The 21,856-nt window shown below is 45.0% G+C and overlaps 1 protein-coding gene across 1 annotated transcript in view; it reads right to left on the bottom strand.

Moving 5' to 3' along the window:
- Positions 1–21,856, bottom strand: part of LOC144768592 (lysophospholipase D GDPD1-like) — a 223,782-nt gene that overhangs the window by 68,071 nt on the left and 133,855 nt on the right. The window contains exons 2-6 of the mRNA XM_078652386.1: positions 20,945–20,987; positions 19,822–19,957; positions 17,346–17,391; positions 15,475–15,593; positions 5,431–5,520 (exon numbers count right to left, since the gene is read on the bottom strand). Coding sequence (XP_078508512.1) covers positions 5,431–5,520; positions 15,475–15,593; positions 17,346–17,391; positions 19,822–19,957; positions 20,945–20,987 — 434 coding nt within the window. The remainder of the gene's footprint in view (positions 1–5,430; positions 5,521–15,474; positions 15,594–17,345; positions 17,392–19,821; positions 19,958–20,944; positions 20,988–21,856) is intronic.

Here is a 21,856-nt window from a genome sequence, read left to right as displayed (position 1 = left end):
GATCTAGCCTCCAGGAGAGGATGCAAGCCTGAAGCACAGAACACAGAAATGTACACTGCAGAGGACAGTGATCAGAATGGGTCCATGCCAGGTAATTAGCATCAAGGACACTCTCACATGCCTTTGGGCAGCCAAGCACCTTGTCCAGCCTCACCGCTAAGTCATGCACACTAGAGCACAGAGAGAAAACCCTAGCTGCAGGGTTCCTCACTCCCCAACAGTCTGACAGTCCACAATGCTGTAACTAACTACGGAAGGAAGCCGCTAGCTTAGTTGCAGGCACTGCACGCAGCGGGGGCTGGAACCTTTCCATATAGGTATCAGCCATGCAGTTAAAATCCACACCTACTATTCGAGTATAGGGAAACATGGAGGGAAGGAGGGTTGTGAAGCTGCTCAAAAAGGGTGCCTGGTCAGTGTTGGGGGCATATACGTCAAGCAATGCTACATCCTTACCATCCAGTTGACCCAGTACTAGCACAAACCTACCCTCCGGGTCCATGACTGATCTATGTAGGTGGAATGGCGCCCTGGCTTAATCTAAATAAGGGTCCCTCTTGCAAAGTCAGAGTAAACCGTATAGTATAGCTGGTATTTCCACCACCTGTGCAGTGCCCTGCCCTCTGCAGCTGTTAAATGTGTCTCCTGCGAAAAAGCAATCAGCGCTCCTCTCCGCTAGTACATTATTGTGCTTAGAGGGTGACACCAGCTCCTTCACGTTCCAGGTAATGATTCGTAAGTGATCAGTCATCCCAATTTTAGACTTGTAGCTAAGGGGTAAAGCAGTCCCTCCACTGAAGCCCCTCTGCTCCTCCTGATACCTTGCCGCACATCAACCTCACCTACCAACAACACAGCACACATAATAACAACCAACAACAAAATGTTCCCCTCATAAACAGCCCAAAGCCCCTCCAATGACCACCCTCCCATGGACAGAGACATGTAGACATCCTATCCAAACAGCCAGGAGAAGGCAACAGGCCCAACAAATAGAGCCCCACCTCCACGGAAAGCCTAGTCCATAATGGAAACATTGAGAGGAACCAGAGACCAGCCAAGCCGGAGAAGGCAAAGTATGTAAATTTGTGAGACAGGCAGTGTGAAATCAGGCCCCTGCCCACACCCAGGACCCCCAAGCCAGCCGTAAATACAGAGTCAATTAATAGTCCGAAGACTTAAGGAGCTAAGACCCCCAGCTCCACGCAACTGCAGATGATTTACTGAGGTTGCTGCCCACCAGAGTGTCAAACAATGCGATCCACTAAGCCAGGGGTGACCCCCTGCAGGACATCACCCAAACCAGGGATCACAGATTCTCCCGAGCTCGATGTGGAGCCCCTCTGGGATCAGACATCAGTGTGCAGGGAGGTCTCACCAGAGTGCATGGAAGCCACCACCTCTACTGCCCTTGTGCGTTCCTCCACCGCCTGTTGCCTATACTGTATCCTCAGGCGGGCCGGGAAGAGTACGGCATATAGCAGTCCCAGTTCTCAAAGTCAGCAATTGATGGACAGGAATGAGACATGCTTCATCTGCACCTGCAGGTTGAAGTCAGGATAAAGCGACACTCTCACATTCTCAACTGCACTGGACCGTGCAGTCGGGCCTGCCGGAGGAGGAAATCTCTATCCTGGAAGTGGAGGAGACAGACCTCCACTGGCCTAGGCGGGGCCCCAGGTCTAAGGGGTGAGGCAGGGACTCTGTTCGCCCGGTCCACTGCATAGAACTCAGGGAGGGCCTCTGGCAACACCATCACCTGCAGTCAATTCTCTACAAAGTCGAGCATAGAATCGCCCTGCACTCCCTCAGGCAGTCCAATAACCATGTTATTGCTGTGGGCCTAACTTCCTGGTCACCCAGCCAGGCAACTAACTAATCGTCTGCTACTCCAGGTCGGTCAGGGGCACGCTGTGGCCTGGGCCTCTTTTTCTAGGTTTTGGGCTGCTGTCTCCAGAGAGGACACCCTCCCAGCCACCTTTTTGGAGTGCCTCCTGGGGAAGGTCCAGCTCCACCGCAGTGGAGTCTATTCTACCCTTCAGGTGCTCTCTCATAGCGTAAAATGCTGCCAAGAGCGTGTCTAGCTTGGAGTCCGTAGTAGAGGGTCCTCTTCCCCAGCGCCCTACTTGATCCCTTCATGGGAGGCACCAAGGTGGGGTGCTCAATCCTTGTGATGCTGCACCCGGCCATTATCTGTCAAGGCGAGCAGGAGGGGGTCTAGACAAAGCAGCAGGCAGGAATATCCGTCAGCTGTGATACACTCCACCAAGGCCCATGGAAACATTGTCCCAGTCACTCCCCAGTGTACACTCATACAGCTGTAGTGGTGAGTCCACTCTCAGGAGCTGGTGGGGTGCCTTCATTCACCACTAGGGGTGTTGGTGGGAAGTGCTGCAGGAGTGAGCCCCCGGGCGTCCTGTGGGGCCACCCTGCTGGTCACAGGGCCAGAGTTTGTAATTGCCTACTGTCTCCATGGCCCCCCAAGTACCAGGACTGGGCCTAGTACGGGGTGGATGTACCTCCAATCACATGGCCTCCTATGGCCCAACAAAGTGCCACAGGATAATGCCAGGAAAATTAAGGAATTAGGGGAATGGGCCTCCATGGGTCTTATTCTGCCACCTGGGCATTCACAAGCCCCCCATGGGGGTGGAGCAAGCAAACCCTCTCTGCCCAGAGGGGCAGTGTCCGCGGTGGGGCAGTCCTCTCCTCTGTAGTCCCAGCTGCGTGATGGCCTCGCTAACAATGGGGGGGGGGCGTAATTCCGGGTCAGCTCTCGTTAAAGCGCTGCCTAATCCCCCAGGGTCACTTGAGATGCAGGCTCTTTCAATCTAGCCCTTGCCGTCTCACAAGGAGAGACCAGAGATCCAACTGAAGTCATGTTGTATACCCTTGCGAGCCCCGCGGTCAATCTGCTACTATGGGACCACAATCTTGGGCACAAACTCAAGATTGCAAGCACTGACTTACTCTGGGGCCAGTGCCTAAACCAGATAGGGGGTTGCCCATGGCTGTGTCCTCGAGACTCAGGCGTTGCTGATGTTGTCAAAGAGGTAGCCAGAGTCGGGCGTGGGTGTCTGGAGCAGCTCAGGGTCCAAGTGGCGGCGAGGAGCTCAGAGACGCCTAATCTATGGTGACTGGTTCCGCCCCTAGATGAATCACACTAGTGCTAAATGTGTGCCAGCATGATTCAAAGGGGGCATTCCTTCATTCTGCACTGGGGCATGGCCCCATGAAACTAGAGAATCCTTTTTTGTGCGTCTGCGCCACATTACAACTGTGGCAACAATGATGGACAGAATGCTGAATAAATCAAACACTCCCTCCCAGCCATGAGATCTAGGTTAAATTCATTGTTCTTTTGCTCACTACACCACCCCAGTTTGGACCCAGCCATATGCAATCAGTCTTAACCCTGCTTCTCATGGGAACAGTCTAGCCTGAACTGCTAAGCCGGGTCCTCCCTGAACCGGAAACAAGAATCCTGGTACCTGTTTCGGGGTATCACCCCTCATCAGCCAGGCTAGCTTGAATCCAGTGGCACAACAAGCAAGGGACCCAACGTCTAGGCCAACGTATCCCACTTAGGGTGAAAAATGCTGTGGTAACAAATGATGGACGAAGTGCTGAATAAATCAAACACTCACCCCCAGTCAGGAGATCTGGGCTAAATCCATTGTTCATTTACACACTATGCCACCCTAGTTTTGACCCAGCCATATGCCAATCAGTTTTGACCCTTCTCCTCACTGGAACAGTCCAGCCAGAACTGTCCTATCATTTTATTTTATTAATTGTCTTGGGAGAGGGCTTCCCAGGGCCTACAATAGCTTGGGAGGGGGTTGCGCACCCTTCCTCCCAGTTAAATATATCAGTCCCGGGGATGGGGTCCTTGGGGCCATGTGCCTCCCCTCCCCTCTTTGGGGAATTTTGGTCCCGGAGTTGGGCTCTCCAGGCCAATAATGGCTCAGTGAGGGAGACTGCATGCCTCCTCCCCGGCACCTATAATTGAAGAATGCGGCCCTGGCTGCCATTTGTTTTTGAATCCCATAGGAGTGCAGCTGTATCGTGGCAAAAAATGCAGATTTTTTTACATATTGGCTCAAGGGGTCCCCATGGGGCCTAGGGTGGCAGGGTATCCCTAACCTGTCCCCTATAATTAAAAATAATAATAATAATTTAGGACATGTGACTTAATCCCTGAGTCCTGTAATGGCTGCCTGCACCATAGTTCCCATATTGCTGGCAGCCAATGAGAACACTCGCTCCAATGGAACACTGACCCCCACGGAAATGTATTGGGCCAAGGCAAATTAAGCTCTATTTTCAAATTGGCGCTCCCACAAGAGTCTTTCAAGCCTCTCGCAGACCCAACTTTCTAGATATACAAATATTATTGACCCTTTATTTCTACATAACTACCGAACGAATTTACACAAAATCACAAAAAGCACAATCTGCAGACTAAGATCTAGCTTCCTGCCAAATTTGGTGTAATTCCATTCAGCAGTGTGTGTTGTAGCCCTGTCTAAATAAGTGTATGGAAAATGCATGAGGGTTTTGCATTTTGGAACCCCCTCTGTTTCTTGCCCCCCGCTTGACGGATCACCCCAAAACCTTTCATGCACAAAGTAGCTAAAAAAGAGCACATGAAGATTTGTCAAAAGGGGCCAAATATATATATATATATATATATATATATATATATATATATATATATATATATATATATATATATATATATATATATATATATACACACACACACACACACACACACACACACACACACACACACACACACACTTTGGTGCACAGGTCCTGGAATGATCCTGGAAAAGTGTTTTGAGCGCAAGGGCTCATTGGCGGCTCATGGATAGGCCATGTAAAGCATACAATGATATCCGCTCAGAACAGAACAAAATGATGAACCACACTTGGGTGCATTGAATTGCCCATGTGTTTACTGTAAGTTATAGGCAGACATAGAACGCCAACACATTTTGGCTGAAATGGCATAATCATGCGACTAAGAAGACTTCAGTCCTCCTGAGAAAAACGGATGGTGTAAAACATATAAAAATCAGGTTTCTGTTATGCCATTTGCCATCATCAACCATGGATAACACGCTTGACGCTGTTTTTCAGCATGCGTTTGAGCAGTTCTGCTGCACCCTATATATATTCCATGCGAGTGCTTGGATGGACGATTGCATTTCTGTTCTGTGTTATACCAGTAATATTCCAAGGTGATGCTCTTATGTTGCTACACTGTGATATATTTCTACCACTTCACGGTTCTTAAGCTCCAGGCATAAAGGGAAGGGGCCAGCAGGGAGAGAGAGACAGAGAGCTAGGAGGAAAGGCAAGAGGAGACATGTTAAATAAAAACAGCCAGAGAGAGGCAGGAACATATAGGCAGACACTCACCTCAGCCCGGCACTTCTTCATGATCCGGTTGTTGACACTGGCCCAAATTGTTCTGTCACAGCGATGATAACGCCGGACCAGATCCGACACCTGTGGGAGGGAGAGTGAGAGAGATCAAACCCGCAGATAAGGGTGGAAATATTGTGATAATGGAAAAACAACTATACATTGATGAGGATATGCGCCAATTAAATGTAACCTGGAACTACAAAGTATTGGCAAGAAATCCCACTCAAGTTTTGATGTTGGACTTGAGAAAGAAATTGGATCTGTGGCAATCGAAAGGACTGTTAACGGAAAATGGAAAGAAATACTTGATGGTCGATAATCCAATCACCTCGACCATCTATTTTCTTCCAAAAGTCCACAAAACAGTGAACAAGCCACCGGGCCGACCCATCATTTCAAGTTGTGGTAGTCTATACGAGAACATCTCTAATTATATAGATTACTTTATCGCTCCAATTGTCCCTACACTTAACTCATACTTGAAAGACACTGGCGATTTCCTACGCATACTGATGAATACGGATTGGCAACCAACTTACCTATTAGTGACAATTGACGTGGTGTCATTATACACCTCCATTGACCATGAAATTGGATTACATGCAATTCAATATTTTTTGCAGCAACGACCAGTTACAGAACGGAAACATTCGAAGATGTTGTTGGAAATGATAAGGATGTGCCTATACAATAATGTGTTTATTTTCAACAAGAAGATCTATGAACAACGCTGCGGGACAGCCATGGGAGTTTCCTTTTCTCCAAGCTATGCTAACCTCATGATGGGATGGTGGGAGAGGAGCATAGCTTGGAGAGAAGAAAACGACCATCATATGGCAAACGTAGCGTTATGGCTGCGCTTCATTGACGACCTGTTCCTATTATGGAAAGGAACAGAATCAGAGTTTCAAGCCTTTTTCTCCATCCTCAATGCCAATGATGTTGGACTGAAGTTCACATGCACAGTTAGTTCCAAGGAAATTGAATTCCTTGATACGAAGGTCTATATCAAAGACAACAAAATACAGACCACTGTACACAGGAAGAAAACAGCAACAAATAGTGTTTTACATGGACTTAGCTTTCATCCTGTGAAACTAAAGAAAAGCATACCGTTTGGCGAACTGCTACGGATGAAGAGAAACTGCTCAGAGGATCCAGAAATGGAAAAGAAATTTGCAGATACTAAAAAGCGGTTTCTAGAACGAGGATATAAACATGCAGACGTCAATATGAGTGAAATAAAAGCGAAGAGGAAGACAAGAGCTGAGACACTGATGACTAAGGAAGAAAGAAATGAACAGAAGAGAGCAAAAGACGAACAGCAAGAAAGAAATAACCAAAATAGTCAATCAATAACAAAACAAGACCAGCCACGTATGATAATAACTTTTAGCAAAGAAAGCTACAAAATTCAAAAGACACTTATTAAGTATTGGCACATACTTCATAAAGATCCAGATATTGGTTTCAACATCGGAGAACGCCCGCTGATTTCATATCGTAGAGCACCAAATCTCTCTGATCACTTGGTGCACAGCCATTTTGAAATCAAGAAACCAGAATCCTGGCTACAACTGAAAAACAAAGATTTTATGAAGTGTACGATCTGCAAAGCCTGCAAAAAAAGGCCGAAATATGAAGAACATCAAAGACCCGGCAGGAAAGAACTTTGCAATTAGAGATTGCATTACATGTGACACGTCCTTTGTTGTCTACATGCTGCAATGCTGCTGCGGAAAACAATACATTGGGAGCACGACATGTCCCCTCAAAAAACGAATATTGGAGCATACTCGTGCTTTAACAAATGGGGACCAAACGTATGCAATGGCCAAACATATAAGACTGCATCCAGGAAAAAATTGGCAAGACATCAAGTATTTTGGCTTGGCAACCATCCCACAACACGAACGTGGGGGCAATCGAACACAGAAACTCAGAAGGCTGGAGTCGAAACTTATAATAAGATTCAAAACTAAACAACCGTTAGGATTGAACGGAGATGAAGAAATGTACGTTCACCTATAATCAGACAATAGCACTGAAAAAGCAAAAACAGCAGACATTGAAGATGAAGAACATAATGTGAACATGGGAAACCAATGATTGTACGAACTGAAGCAATGTCTCTATTGGGTGGAAACTGCAGCAGACATAAGTATAATCAATCAAGGGACAATAATATGTACATAACCCAAAAACTTTATGTTGGGTGGAATGCATACAGTGGGGACTAAGGGCACTCAGCCCTAGATATGCTAACAGACAATTAGTCGTAAGATTACTCACTCGACCAATGTGAACGCTATCGTCACATTGGTAAATTGCTCATGGCTGCGCCGTGAACGTTAAAAAGCTTAATTTATCTAACCTTAGATAAGCACGTCGTGTGAAGTAACATAACAATCACCCCGCTGTGAGACACCACACCCAACAGAGACACGTTGAAAAACGAAATGTACAATAAAGTTTGTTGAAATATACACTACATGTCCCAGAATGCACCACAAATAACATCAGGTTGCAATGGTATAAATAAATGAAACTGAAAAAGGACACTTGTAAAACACTGCCGTGATCAGGAACTACGGTTCGAAACGCGTAGGAGTTTTTCTCACGATCTGAAAATAAACCAACTTTAAAACTACCAAGTGGTGTGCCGCGCCAATTCTTGTATTGAATATATATATATTTATATATATATAAATAAATATATATAAATACATATATATACATACATACATACATATGTCTATATATATATACAAATATATATATATATATATAACACCAGTAGATAGTTACAGTTAGAACCATGTTTCCATACAAAAAGAGTTTTTTGACTTGCCTATATCTTTGGCCCCGTTTGACAAATCTTTGCAAACTTTTCCAATAAAAGTGCACAGTAATTGTTTTTGTGCGTGGAAAGTTTTCGGGGTGATCCGTCAAGCGGGAGCCAAGAAAAAGGTGAGTCAAAAAAAGCATTTTTCTAATTTTAACTTGCATAGAGATTTTACACATGACTACAGCCCGAACTGCAGACGAAATTACACCAAATTTGGCTGAAAGGTAGCTATTGGTCCATAAAGAACCCTTTTGGTTATTTGATGTAAATTTGTTTTATTCGTTTTTCAGATATTAAAAAGAAAGACAAGTCTGTATGTATAGGGAAGTAGATCCTCCGAAGATCCAACAGTCCCTGTCCTAAAATCTCATTGGCTCGCAACCTTTCATCCAGGAAGTGTTGGCAGCCATCTTGGTACTCGGCTTCAGACGAGTCCCACACAAAACTTTTAACCCGTTGCGTGCTTCTGTCGGCCAGCGGGCGTCCCGCGCACTACCTCCGTAGTGCTGCGTACGCCCATTGGACGACGCGACCCAGCCCACTCATCAAAGGTGCCGCACCGCGGTGGAATATCCGCCACGGTAAAAGGGTTAAAATACAGAAAAGGGGGCAGGGTAGGAATACCCTTACCCCCTAGCTGGGATGCTGGGGTCCCCTGTGACCCCGACACAGACAAAAAACACTTTAAAAAAAAAATTTTGCTGCGGGAATTCAATGGAGACACAAATCTGCAGCAAAAAAAAAGAAATTGTTTTTCATGAAGCCCCCAGGTGGACACCCCTCCCAAGGCTCTTAGAGCCCCAGGGACCACCACCTCCTCGGGGCTTTCTTTACTGTGAGGTCATAAGCATTGCATTGCTGGGGCGTAAGTTATAGTTAACTCGGGTAACTATAACTGCTCAATTTCAATGGTTTTGTACGAGTGAAATCTAAGCCTAAATATAATCTTCCTGTAACCTTTGTTTTTTTCAGTGAATATATATATATTGAGTGTTGCATGTTTATCAAGGGATGCATTTGTTTTGTGTTAATTTACACTTTAAGCACTTTTTGAAGAAAATAAATGGCTTTGTAGAACAATTAGTGTGTGGGAAAGCCTGGCTGGTCTAATTAGGACAAAATGAGGAATCTATTTAAGAGAAAGTACTGCATGTGAATTATAATAGTACCTATATGTTTCTAATAACAACTGAGAGATGTGTTGAACTCAACCACTTGAGTTGGATAGATTTTATAGGTTTTGTAGTAACTTTTTAGCATTGTTCCATAAAACAAAAAAAGATCGCTTTAAGTTCTCAGGGCGCTGGCAATGGAATTACATTGATGTGTCTTTTACTATGAATTTTTTTAATAGTGATGAATTGCACATACTGTTGGATTTTTACATCAAGTGCCTTGTCTGACACAGCTGCTAGAAACGATTATTAAGGCATAAAACTTGAAAAGACTAGGCCTGCAACACTAATTTTTAAATAGCCGTAATGAAATTATAATTTATGGTGCAACCTGAAAATATGAATTGTATGCAAGTTGTATTAACAACATTTAAGTTGCGTTCATTCTGTAGTTTTATATTTTGCACTGTGCACTTTAATGACACGCATAGCAAAAATTGTTAGTTTCTGCTGAATAAAAATCTATTGGCTTTGACTGCTTACAGAGTCTCCTGTTGGGATAGGAACAGGAGTGGAAATGGATATATGTATATTCCTTTTCCCAAATGATCAAGCAAAACAACAGGGGTGGCACACCAGGAGACTTGCACTATACTTTATTGTGCATTAAAGACAACGTGTTTCAGCGTTTAGCCTTTATCGAGCAAAATTATATATATATATCTATATCCTACTGGCAATCGCCAGTAGGTAGTTATAAGTTTCTAGAGGAAAAGCACTTTTTTTTTTTGCCAATAACTTTGATGCTGCTTGATGAAATGTTCCCAAAACTTCTGCTTTTTGGCTCAGCTGCCATGTTGAACGTTTTAAGGGTGATTAGTCAAGCGGAGGACAAGAAAAAAGGAGGGTTCCAAAACGCGTTTTCTCCATTTTAAGTCTATGGAAATTGTTCATTTTTTGAACACGACTACAGCCCAAACAACTGAACGGAATTACACCAAATTTGGAAGAAAGCTAGATGTTTGTCCAGAAAGCCTGCTTTTTTGTGACTTGGTGTAAATCTGTTCAGTAGTTTCTGAGATATCTTACTTAAAAAATATAGATATTGCATGCAGTTGACTCACGGATCCTACCAAAATTCTTTGGCTACCAACAATTCAACCAGGAAGTGTTGGCAGCCATAATGGGACTCAGCTTGAAGACAATAACCAGAATAATGACAAAAAGAAAGAAAAGTGAGCAGGGTATGAATGCTCTGACACCCCAAATATGGTGGGGGGGGTTACCTCAGGGACCCCGCGAGAGATTATAATCCTTTTTTTTATTTTGACGGTGACTCATGGGTGGATCCGCGAATCCGTGGCAAAATACAAAAAAAACCAATCCCAGTCACCTGAGCTTGCTTTGGAATAACCCCCGGGTGGGTCAAGTCCCGGAGGCATAAAGTTAATGAAGGAGGAGGGCTTATGGGGCCCCCATCCTAGGCTTTTTTTAAGCCCTGGGGATCGTGACCTCTCTGCTGCACTGAATACTATAAATGCGTGGAACTGCTTGGCTCCCCCACAGCCCTGGGAACAGCCACCTCCCCAGGGCAGTAAGAATATCGGGGGAGCCAATGCGGCTAACCCGCTGCCCCGGGGACCGCTTCCTCCCTGGAGCACTGTTCTGCTGCCGAGAGACCACCACCTCCCCAGGACACATACATTAAATATTTTTTAAAAGAAGGCTCAGGAGGCCCCACAGCCTCCCCTGAAGCCCCCGGGACCCCCACCTTCCCAGGGCTAAAAGAATTAATAATGTGTGGGGGGGTTCTGGCCCCCTCCACGCAGCCCCGAGGACCAACACCTTCCCAGGGCACAAATACAGTAATGATGGGTGTCTGCTGTGGACCCCCAGGGACACCTACCTCTTACTTTACAAAGGAGAGCCGCACAGCCCCCTTTGTGGAGCCCTACTTGGCCCTGGGGACCGCCACCCTCCAGGGCCAGCTCCAGCAATGTCCCGGGGAGCCCACTCCTGGGACATTGCAGCATGCTATAGTTTGGCGGGAACATCGCTCCTGCCAAGCCATAGCAAACCTGCTCTGCTTTCAGCAAGCAAGAGCAAAAATGCTCTTGCTTGCTGAAAGCAGAGCAGTGTCTGTTTCCCTGCTCACTGTGAAGCGAGCAGGGAAACAGACATTGCTTTGGGATCCAGGGAGCTGCATGTCAGCAGCTCCCTGGATCCCAAAGCAATGCCAGCTCCCGCAGGAGGCAGGGAGCCAGGAGGGACTGCAGGGGCCTTCAGGCTCCCTCGCAGTACCCAACGATTGAGGCCTTGCCCGGGGAATTGGGTCTCTGGGGCCGAAGTTGGCCCGGGGAAGGGGTCCGCAGGGACCGCCTCCCGGTTTCTTTTTTAAATGTAAAAAAATAGGGAAGGCCCCGGGGGATGGGGACCCTGGGGCCGAAATCGGGCTAGGGAGGGGTGGCCGCGCGGCCCCCACTCCTTTAAAAAAAAAAAAGTATCAAGACCTGGCCCCAGGGGGTGGGGTCCACTTGGCCCAATATCGGCCTCTGGAGGGGGGAGGCTGCGTGCTCCCCCTCCCTTTCAATGATATATAAAAAATAATAATGGCCAGCCCCCGGGTAGGGGGTCCTCAGGGCCAAAAGTGCATCCTCATCCCATTTTTTTAATGAAATAAATAAGGCTCAGGTCTCAGGGGATGGGGTCCCTCGGGCCCAAAATGACCCCCCTTTCTAAAAAAGAAAAAAAACTGGCAACTTGCCCTCCTGGAACCTCCTGTAAGTCTTACAAAGCAAGATTCCTGAGAGCTGGTCAGAGGCCCAGCCCCCTTTCTCCACCACACTGCAAACTAGGCGCAGCCTGTGCAGTTAAAGCATTGATGCGGGCGGGGGTCAGTGGAGTGCAAGGTAAGTGTTTTTATTTTATTTTTTATTTGAGTTTCCCTCGTTGTCGTCTGTTGACTCTCCCCCACCCAACCCCACCGCTCTTACCTGCACAGGCCAGGCCTGCTGCAAACGCGAATACTAGTTAAATAACATATACATTCACTACAAAACTTAAGGTTACAGGGATGTTATAGTTAGGAATCAGCATTTAAAAAACCTTAGAAATTCACTGAAAAAACAAAGGTTACAGAGACGTTATAGTTAGGCTCAGGTTTTACTCGTACAAAACCAGAGAAATTCAACAGTGCAATGCACTGCTTAAGACCTCACATTTTACATCACTCATCACATAGTGAGTGGCATCACTCTGTGGAATATTGACAGGTATTTATAATGCTATGAGGTAGCGGCTTGTGACAGCCAGCACTGTGTTTGTATGTAATTAATTAAAAAAAAAAAATTGTACACAGTGTAAGAAAAAAATATATATTTAGTAATATGCAATCGGACTTGCAGTAGAGTGCCTCAGAGAGGCATTACATGGGTGGTGCATGGGTGTTCACGTACATCTACCTATATATCTTGTAAACAAATAAAATACACAGTCTTCTTTAGGCAGGCACACTAGCTTTCCCTGGGTCAGCTCTTAATTCCCACTTCCCTGTCAAAGTATTGTGGTCATTCCCGACTTATGTGAGGCGGCATGCCAGCCTGGCCCCGCTAGTGAGTTCAAGTTTTAGAAGTTCCATGATGGCTTTGAGAAAGTCAAAGTGCTTCAGCGCCACAGTGTGTCAGTCAGAGCAAGTTCTCTTTATTTCTCCTATTTCACACCAAAGGTTAATGTTTAATTCTTGTTACATGAGGTTAGAGAGTAGCAGGCAGGCAGAAGCCACGTGAACATCAGGTGTTAAGTGCATCTGATATGCAGCCTAGATTCTTATTGTACATGGTACAACCTTACAGCCTACGAAACACAAAAGAGAAATTTGCCTAGGTTCACACAACTTGGTAGAGCTGGGAAGACAGGAATTGTCTAAGGTTTTCTGCTGTCACTTTATTCATTTCAGCCATTAGAAGGACATCTCTTTATTTCTCCTGCTTTACATCAAAGGTTAATGATTTGTCTTTAATTTGTGGCACATGAGGTTGGAGTGTGGGTGGCAGCCAGATGACACAACGGTACATTTTTCTTTTCAAAAAAGGGCTGCCTTGCATAATCCTGCTTGCTCCTCTATGGCCTAAATATTTCAGTTTTGTGCAGAAGTATCAAAATCCATCAAACCACAACAAAAATGATTCCGAAACATTTGAAATGATGTGCTTTATTTACCCATTCCAATCACTAAATGTTGAATAGCTTTTTTCCTTGAAAGGAAGACAAGTTGCTTTTTTGTAGTTCAGGAAATTTGAGAGCGCAAGATATGGCCATGTTAAATTTTGTCAAGCTGTTACACTGCCGGGATAAGGATGGACTCGTTTTTTGCCCTTCTCACACCTACCTACTGCAGTGATGCTGCAAATTTTGCGATGTACTGTTTTAAAAAACACTAACACAGGGCAGTTTGTTGTTATGATACTCTTAGGACTGGGAGACTAACCCAATTCAGAGTTTGGTGTGTGTAAAATGAAAGATCATGGGTGCTTAGAGCTGGCTCCTTCAGGATGAGGTTGCAGTGATTAGGCAGGCCCACAGGCCAGTGCTACTGTAAACAAGTAGGTCAAGTAAGCCTTCTCCAGTGCACCACGTTGGCATTTTAACATGTCTTGGATAGGCGAAGCTCTAATTAGCTTGTGTAGTCTAGTGTAGATTCTGATTACTGGCTTTAGTTTCTGGTGTCTCTCGCTGTTCCTACATCTCCCCACTTGGGTAGTTTTTCTGTGCAATCTAGCAATATTCCCTTCTAAAGGCCACTATTTTCTAAGCGCTAGTTAGGACAGGAATTACATGTATTGTTTTCTTGTGAGTTAAGTTTATCACCCTTTCCTTCTCATCCTTGGATACGGGGTGGCTTGCACTCATTTTGATGTGAATCTTGATAACCTTACTGTAAAATATATGGTCCATCCTTTCTGTGGGTATTCTGGTTGTCCCTATTCCAAGGTGAGCCGTCACATTGTTCTTTGTTGAATGATGATGATGGTTTTTCAATATAGTTACGCCAACTATAAGAAGATGACTTCTGCTAAATGTGGAGGTGACATTTTGGGAGGCGCTGTGCAAGTTGTAAAAACATAAATGCAGAGCCCCAGTTTTTTCTTAGTGTCTTATTGCTCAGTGGCACGGTTGCCATAACCTTTTTCTTTCACTACTCCATACTTTTTTCATCACCTTTTCCACCTTCTTCATTGTTTTTCTATCTCTCTTTCTCCTTTCTTCCCTTTCTGTCTTTCTATCCTGTTTTAGGTTCATGGTCTGTTGGCTTCTAAAATGAGTGCAGGTGCCCACTACAGACACATTAGCTGGTGGGTAGGGCTGAGTAAGTATAGTTCGCATAGGAGAGCGGTCTCATCTCTGGAGAGTGCAGGCAGCTAAAGCAATCACATTTACATGGAAGTGTGCTGCATATGTAATGTTAAGCCTGGTGGAGTAGGCCGGCAGTGGAGTTAGTTTGTTCAATCTGTAAGTAAAGGGAGCTTTACACTGGCAAAAGGCAACATTGTTTTAGGTGTAGCTTACAAAAAAAGCGTGAGTCTCCTGCCTAAATCAGGAGTGTTTGCATGCATATTTGTAATGTGCCCAAATGTACTTATGATAGACCAGCTAAACATATGTGTTAGGTCTTAGGATCTGATGTCACTGCTAGTGATGTCACTTCCTCTACAGCCATGGGTGATGCCACTTCCTGTGATGTCACTTCCTGTGACGTCATGTGCGATGTCACACACTGTGATGTCACCTGCATACTGCCTAACTTGGTTAGTCCCCCCACTTCTTTTTTAGGACTTGTGCCCTGGGTGCAAAGCATTGAGCCTTAAACCAGATGGTCTTAACATGCCATTATAATCTAGACCTTCAGCACAATTTATTCAACTGAGATGAACCGGGTTGCAGCTCCCAGAATGCACTGGGTTGTTAAAAGATTGGCCACAGCAAGACGCAAGGTCATCTGGTAATTGTGAAGACCAACAAAAGAGTGACCCTGCACACATATCTGCGAGTGACAATGCAATAGCATACACACACCTTTTTAATGAGCTCGTCGTCATCCTCCTTGATTTCGATATTGATAGGAATATTGGGATATTTCTGGAAAACTTCCTCCAGCTCTGGAATCCGCTTGTCGCATCCCGTGGAGTGATGGCCTGAGAGAAGACAAGGAGAAAAGGGGGTTTAAGTGGTGGCCAAAAGTACGGAGGCTGAACACGAATACAGGAGAAAGATGAGAGTTTAAGATGAGAGTAGGATTGCAGGAAGGAACAAAGAGAGTGCAGAAGGAGGCTAAAAGTACCAGAAGGAACAAGGAGTATGGGCATATGGAGAGCTGAGTGGTACAATACGTAGAGGACAAAACACTAGGGAAAAAAGGAGGGAAGGAGTACAGAAGGGAAAATGAGTATAGAAAAGGCGAGAGGTACACAGGCACAAGACAGACAGGAAGCTGAAATAGCCTCCTTGGATAATCTTTGCATGGCTATTAAAGAAAGAAAAGTGAACGCAAGGCAGCACATTGCACTGCCTTGCGTAACAGTTTGTAAGATTGTCATTACATGGGTGGTGCATGGGTGTTCACGTACATCCACCTGTGTATTTTGTGTATAAATAAATATACACAGTATTGTTAAGGAAGACACGCTAGCTTTTCTTGGATGAGCTCTCAAATCCCACTTCCCTGTCAATGGATCGTGGTCATTCCCCATTTATGTGAGACAGCATTCCAGCTAGGCCCTGCTAGTGTGTTCAAGTCTTAAAAGTTCCATGATGGCTTTGAGAAAGGTGAAGTATCTCTATGCCGTGGTGTGCCCGTCAGAGCAAGTCAGGAAGTAGACAATGGGACAAAATAATTAAGTATACAAGTAGTAAAAAAAGAGTCTTTAATAAGTGCGGCGATGGCCAAGGAGTACATGACAAAGGAAAGAAGTGGGTCGGAGGAGACAAGGAATTCAGGACAAGGCATGGAGTAAAGGATGACAAGGAGAAACTGCGGGGACAAGAATTAGAAGAAAAGAATAAGAAGTTACAGGAAGGCACACAGGTATTCGAGGGATCCAGGAACACTGCTAAAGACAGTGCATGTGGGAAGAATGGAAGGGTATTAAAGGAGAGGACACTCAATAAAGAGAGAATAAGAACGAGGAGACAATGAGTAACACTGCACACATGGAATGCGGGAGAAGAGGAAATGACACATGCAAACAAGAGGTATAGATGCTTGGAGTGGGGTAAAACGTATAAAGAAGGAGCTTAGGAAATTGGTACAAATGATGCAAGGTGTACGCGAGGAGACAAGGAAGAAACAGAAAGTATAGAGATGAAAAGGAGTACAATGAGAAAGAGGAGCATGTAGAAGGGGTGTTAGTATAGGGGTACAACGAGCACAAGAAGTACTGCAGGAAACAGAGTATGTTGAAGGCGATAAAGCATATTGGGGATGAAAAAAGGAAAGTAGAAGAAGGAGTATTGGGGACAGGTGTACAAGAAGACTCAAGAGGCCAAGCTGGAAATAAGAGGAGGCCGCAAGCATGGGGGTGCGGGAGTACAAAAGGAGAAAAGATACATGAGGTATAGCTAGAAAGAAGGCAGCAATTGCAGGCGGCGACAAGGAGTATGAGAGTTAAACGAGAGAAGGAAATGGGGGACTCAGGGGGACTCGAGGCATACAGCGTGAGAGTAGGAGAGGGCAAGGAGTACAGGAGGAAGAAATTAGTTAATTACAAGACAGGAATCATAGGAGGGGCGGAGTGCACAGGGGCAACAGGAGGAAAACTGCAACCAAAGCCAAATAAAACGAGAAATTAATGTCTTTGCAGATCAATCTTGGAATTGTCAGTAGGAAAAACCCTAAATTGCTTTCGTGCACTAGTGCTCCGGTGTGACTGTGCTCTCCTGTGAGTTACCCGAGAGAAACGTGACCTCCAGGTTGTCCTTGTAGAGGGGCAGCTCCTGCAAAGAAGAAACAATGTCAGGGCAGTCGGGGCAGGTGAAGGACTTTTGCTGTTGTGGCAAAAATCAAAGTAGTCATAATGCTCCATACACAAAACAATGAATTCCCCATCATTTGCCCCATCATCGAGCAATCAACTCTGTGTGTAGGACTCCCTCCTCCAACAGCATCTCAGCACGTGACATCTCCTGGCTTCTAGCTGGATGCACCATAACTCCCCCCCTCATTGCCCTTCTCAATCTTGCGACAGAAAGTCCTTCACTCCCTCAGAATGATATAACAAAGCAGCTACTCGCCATGGATCCCGGGCACACAGCTACACGCGCTGGTTGTTGCACACATGGAGTTTGGTCATGCATGCTTTGCTGCCGGGCACACCCCAAGCATGTGCTAGTCCTTCTTAACTGTGTTACACTTCGCTGCAAGGCGTATCTTCATAAGCAAACTGGTCCGCACCAGGCCCGTTAGACGTCAGGGGAATGGGTAATTTCATAAGCTCTTTGAGGGTTCCTGCCGCCGCATTTGGAGATTTTAATTCAAAGCTCCCCTATTTATTAATGACACAGTTAACACAGTTAAAGCCACTAGATGGCACCGGATGCTGGACCTACCATGTTCTCTTTCGCAGCAAGACATTTTATTATCTGGTTTTTGAAAACTTAAGGTCCACAGATGTACTGCTAGCAACATACATATTGGGTCCACCCCTTTGAACCACTGGCTTTCTTTGACCAGCCTCTTTCAACTATTGCCTTCAAACTTTCTCAATCATGTCTTGGCACAGCCCAGCGAAGTACTCCTCTCTCCCTTAATGCGCTCAGCTATTTGGGTGTATCCTTCCATCTCTTCTCAAGTGCTTGCATTGAACTGCAGGAGTGACTACTTTACAGTGATAGCCCTCTCTGTCGGCTCCTTCTGGCTTCCTCCTACATGCCTCGTTCTAATGTGCTAACACTGCATGCATTCGCATAATAAACACAGACCTGATGTCCTTGCCAATGCTTGTTTTTAAACCAGGGTTAGCAAAGTTTGCCTCATGGGTAACAGAGGGCAAGTCAAGGGTAGCGGCTGCTACTGCTGGCTACTCCTAACTGACATCAAAGAGCACAAGTCTCATGTGTTCCACTTGCTTCACCTCTGATGTAGAGTGGTTACCCTAGACTGCTCAGTTCTTATGTTCGCCCTTGTAATCTGACGTTTCAATGCCCTTTCATTTTTTTGTTTTAATTGTTTTTTTGTCCTTTTTTCACTTTCCCTAAAACGAAATTCTCTGGAAAGCCAAACAATTTAGGTACATAAATTAATGTGTGGCGATTCAGTGTACCATTTAAATGTAAATAGCCCCCATGCACTGTAGTGTAAGCATAGGCGGTGGAAGGATACATCAAAGAACCAACAGCATGAAGTGAGAGAGCGATGCTCCTCTGGGTGGAGCCAAAGCCCGATATGTAGACAGCAAGACACAAAAAAAAGCTCTGGTCACAGTGAGGACTGCTTCTACTCTTCTCTTCTGAATGCAAAGAGCAGTCGGTGTGAGCTTCATTCTGGGTAAGGACACGTCTTCTGTCCCAGCAATGGGTTCTAAGTGATTGCCTCTTCCTCATTAAATCAACCTGATGCTTTCTTTTTGGAGAAAAAGGTGCTGCTTATCTATGGTGGCATTCAATAGGACAATAATTATGAAGCGCTTGGTAAGTGAAAGGGCCAGACCTAAGATATGGCGCTGGCCTGTCTAGGGAAGTCCAGTAATATGGGAGCAGCGAGGACACATACCACCAACTGCCCTTGCGGCTCAATCATAATGCAAACACAGCTCTAGGGTCAACAAGGCAGCAATAACAGTAGAGATCAATATATGTGATGATTGCGTAACACGCCCGAAAGGATGGCATGGACATTCTATTGTGTCACACCTGAACCTCAAATAACCTGATTGCAACTTTACTACCTGACAGGGGTGCGACCCCGGAGCCACTTTTTTGTTGTATGAATAATCAATACAAATTTGTTTAAAAAAACAAACAAGGCAGCGATAACCGCAGAAGGTTAAAAAACGAATGGCAAGATAAACAAGCACACTGAACTGAAATCAACACCCACTTGTCAACAGCTTGGCTTTGGAAGAAGGCCACTCTCTCACCTTAGATCCAGCAGAAGAACAGGTCTACATGGGCTTGCACAAAGTCTAAGGTCTAATGCTTCTAACAGTGCCAAAGAAGCCTCTCCATCTTTGTCTGTCCACTGCTGTTGTTCTAAGCCCTAACATCTCCTCGGGAACGCTCAATGGTGTCCCAGGGAATGCCTGGAGACAGCAAGTGCTATTGATTCTAAACAGTCTTTATCTTGTTAGAAACATGGTGCTTGATCGCATATCCCCGCCTGCCTGCTCAGAGCCGCACCACCCGACTTGGAGGGAAGGCTGGCCTTACCAAGTAGTTGAGGTCATTGATGCAGACATCATGTCCTGTTTGTCGTAGGAGGTTGAGGTCGTGTGACACCACCACTCGGCCATCTTTTGTAAGGTGGCAGTCCAGCTCAAGGAGATCTGTCTGGTGTTTCACTGCACTAGGGGAAAAAAGTGGAAAAAAATACAAGACCGATTAAAAGATAGATTGAAATGTTAACCCGGGCACATTGAGTCACCAAATCAATTTTCAGGGTTTCCTTTTAGACATTTCTGCAGCACAACACTGTCTTCACCAGAGGTCAGGGAGGGCACATTGAGTCATCAAATCAATGTTCAGGGTTTCTCTTTTAGACAGTTCTGTCGCACAACAATTGTCTTCACCAGGGGACAGGGCCCTGTATACCTCAGAGGGCTACTAATTCAAGATGATTGAGCCCCATGCAAAATCTGGAGATGCTGCCCCTAAATCTTCACTCATGTTAGCTCCCTCATAGCCATAAAAAGGACCGTGTGCCTGGCGGGGTGACCATGCATAGCAGGAACTTCAGGGCCCTACCCTGCATAGCGATACCTGTCAGTAACCATGACGCTTACAGCCCAAAGAATATGATCATTGCTACTGTATTCCTAATTCTTCAAGCTTTCCAGAGATGCTTAGTGACTGCAAGGTACCATTATATATGCTTAGAAGAGAGGTGAGGCTTCTGCAGTGGACACTGGACCAGGCAAGAAAAGAAGCAAGGGACCTAGCTTCAATGAAAAAAGTGTAAAACGAATTTGTTGTCATCAGATGAGGCCACTCTAGTTAGACCAGAATGGAGAACTATTTGTATTGAGTTACTGTTCTAAGCCCCAAAAGACAGTAACGTATGGGATAACAACAAGGCTATCCGGGGTATCCTGTGGCTCAACAGAAGTGCGTTGTCAGGGTTTTCCCTTTACTCTCCTCCTCACCCAGCACATGCCCTGATGAGGAGATAATGGGGAGGCCACATCGAATAGGTGGGCAGAGGACTCAGAGTTGCAATGTGTGCCCCATAGGGAGATAGAAAATTGGTCTTTTTAATCAGTTCCAAGAAACTCCCTCAAAAAGTTGGACTGTTCCATAAACCATTATGCTTTTCTTTGGATGATATAAGACCTACTTTGTGAAGGCCTCCATCGTGTTCTCGATCTTCTCCCCAGCACCTACAACATAGAGACAGAAAAAGAGGATTGTCATGGATGCAAACTTAGAAGACAGTGCCAAAATCGCAACATATAGTTCTACTGAAACAATGATGTAGAAATTGGTGTGTTGGTGTGCTGCTGTCTCACAATTTACAAATTCTCCTAAAACCTCTTTAAATCCAAGAAAAGTCAAAAAATGAACGAGAAAGTCAAATACCTCCTCAGATTGCAGTGTGCAGAACATGGAACCTCAAAAGTATTCTTAACTGGTGTCCAGTTACTTTTCCCTTCAATGTCTAAATGAGTCACGTCCTCCATTACCTCTGTTCAATTTGAGCTTACTCTGCATTCTCTGTCTTTTGTTGCTTTGCAAGAATTGAATCTTCACTGAAGGCAGGAGGGTTCTCCCTTGTAACTACAGACTAGAATCTTTTTCCCAATAAAGGTACTTACACCCAGCATTTGAGGTTGTGGAAGTATTTAGACTTTTCACAAAAGGAGATTTACTTACAAACTTTTTGACAGAAAATGTTATGACTGTGTACACTTGGAGTAGAGCCCCTGTGTTAAATAGCCTATATCAACTGAGTTCGGTGATACACTCAAAGAAGAATGTTATGAAAAGGAGTCAGGCAATGAAGTATGTGCTATAAGTGGTTAACTTAAAAGGCATACTCAGCAAATTATTGCATAGAATTATTTTTTTTCAATGAGCCGAACTTTCACTGCATATTTAAGTTAGCCTACATGTCCATGTCTTTCCTTTGTGAACAAAAAAACAGCAAAGTAAAGCAAATGAATATGCAAGGAAGAGCAATGAATAGCACTGTGTCTTTCTGACAGGTTAGGTCATCTAAACATTAGCACTTCTTAAACAAAAAGGCATA

Source organism: Lissotriton helveticus, chromosome 7, assembly GCF_964261635.1.
Source record: "Lissotriton helveticus chromosome 7, aLisHel1.1, whole genome shotgun sequence".
In the NCBI taxonomy this organism is placed as follows: domain Eukaryota; kingdom Metazoa; phylum Chordata; class Amphibia; order Caudata; family Salamandridae; genus Lissotriton; species Lissotriton helveticus.
Note: the sequence above shows the minus strand (reverse complement) of the source record. Positions and strands in the feature narration are given on the sequence as shown.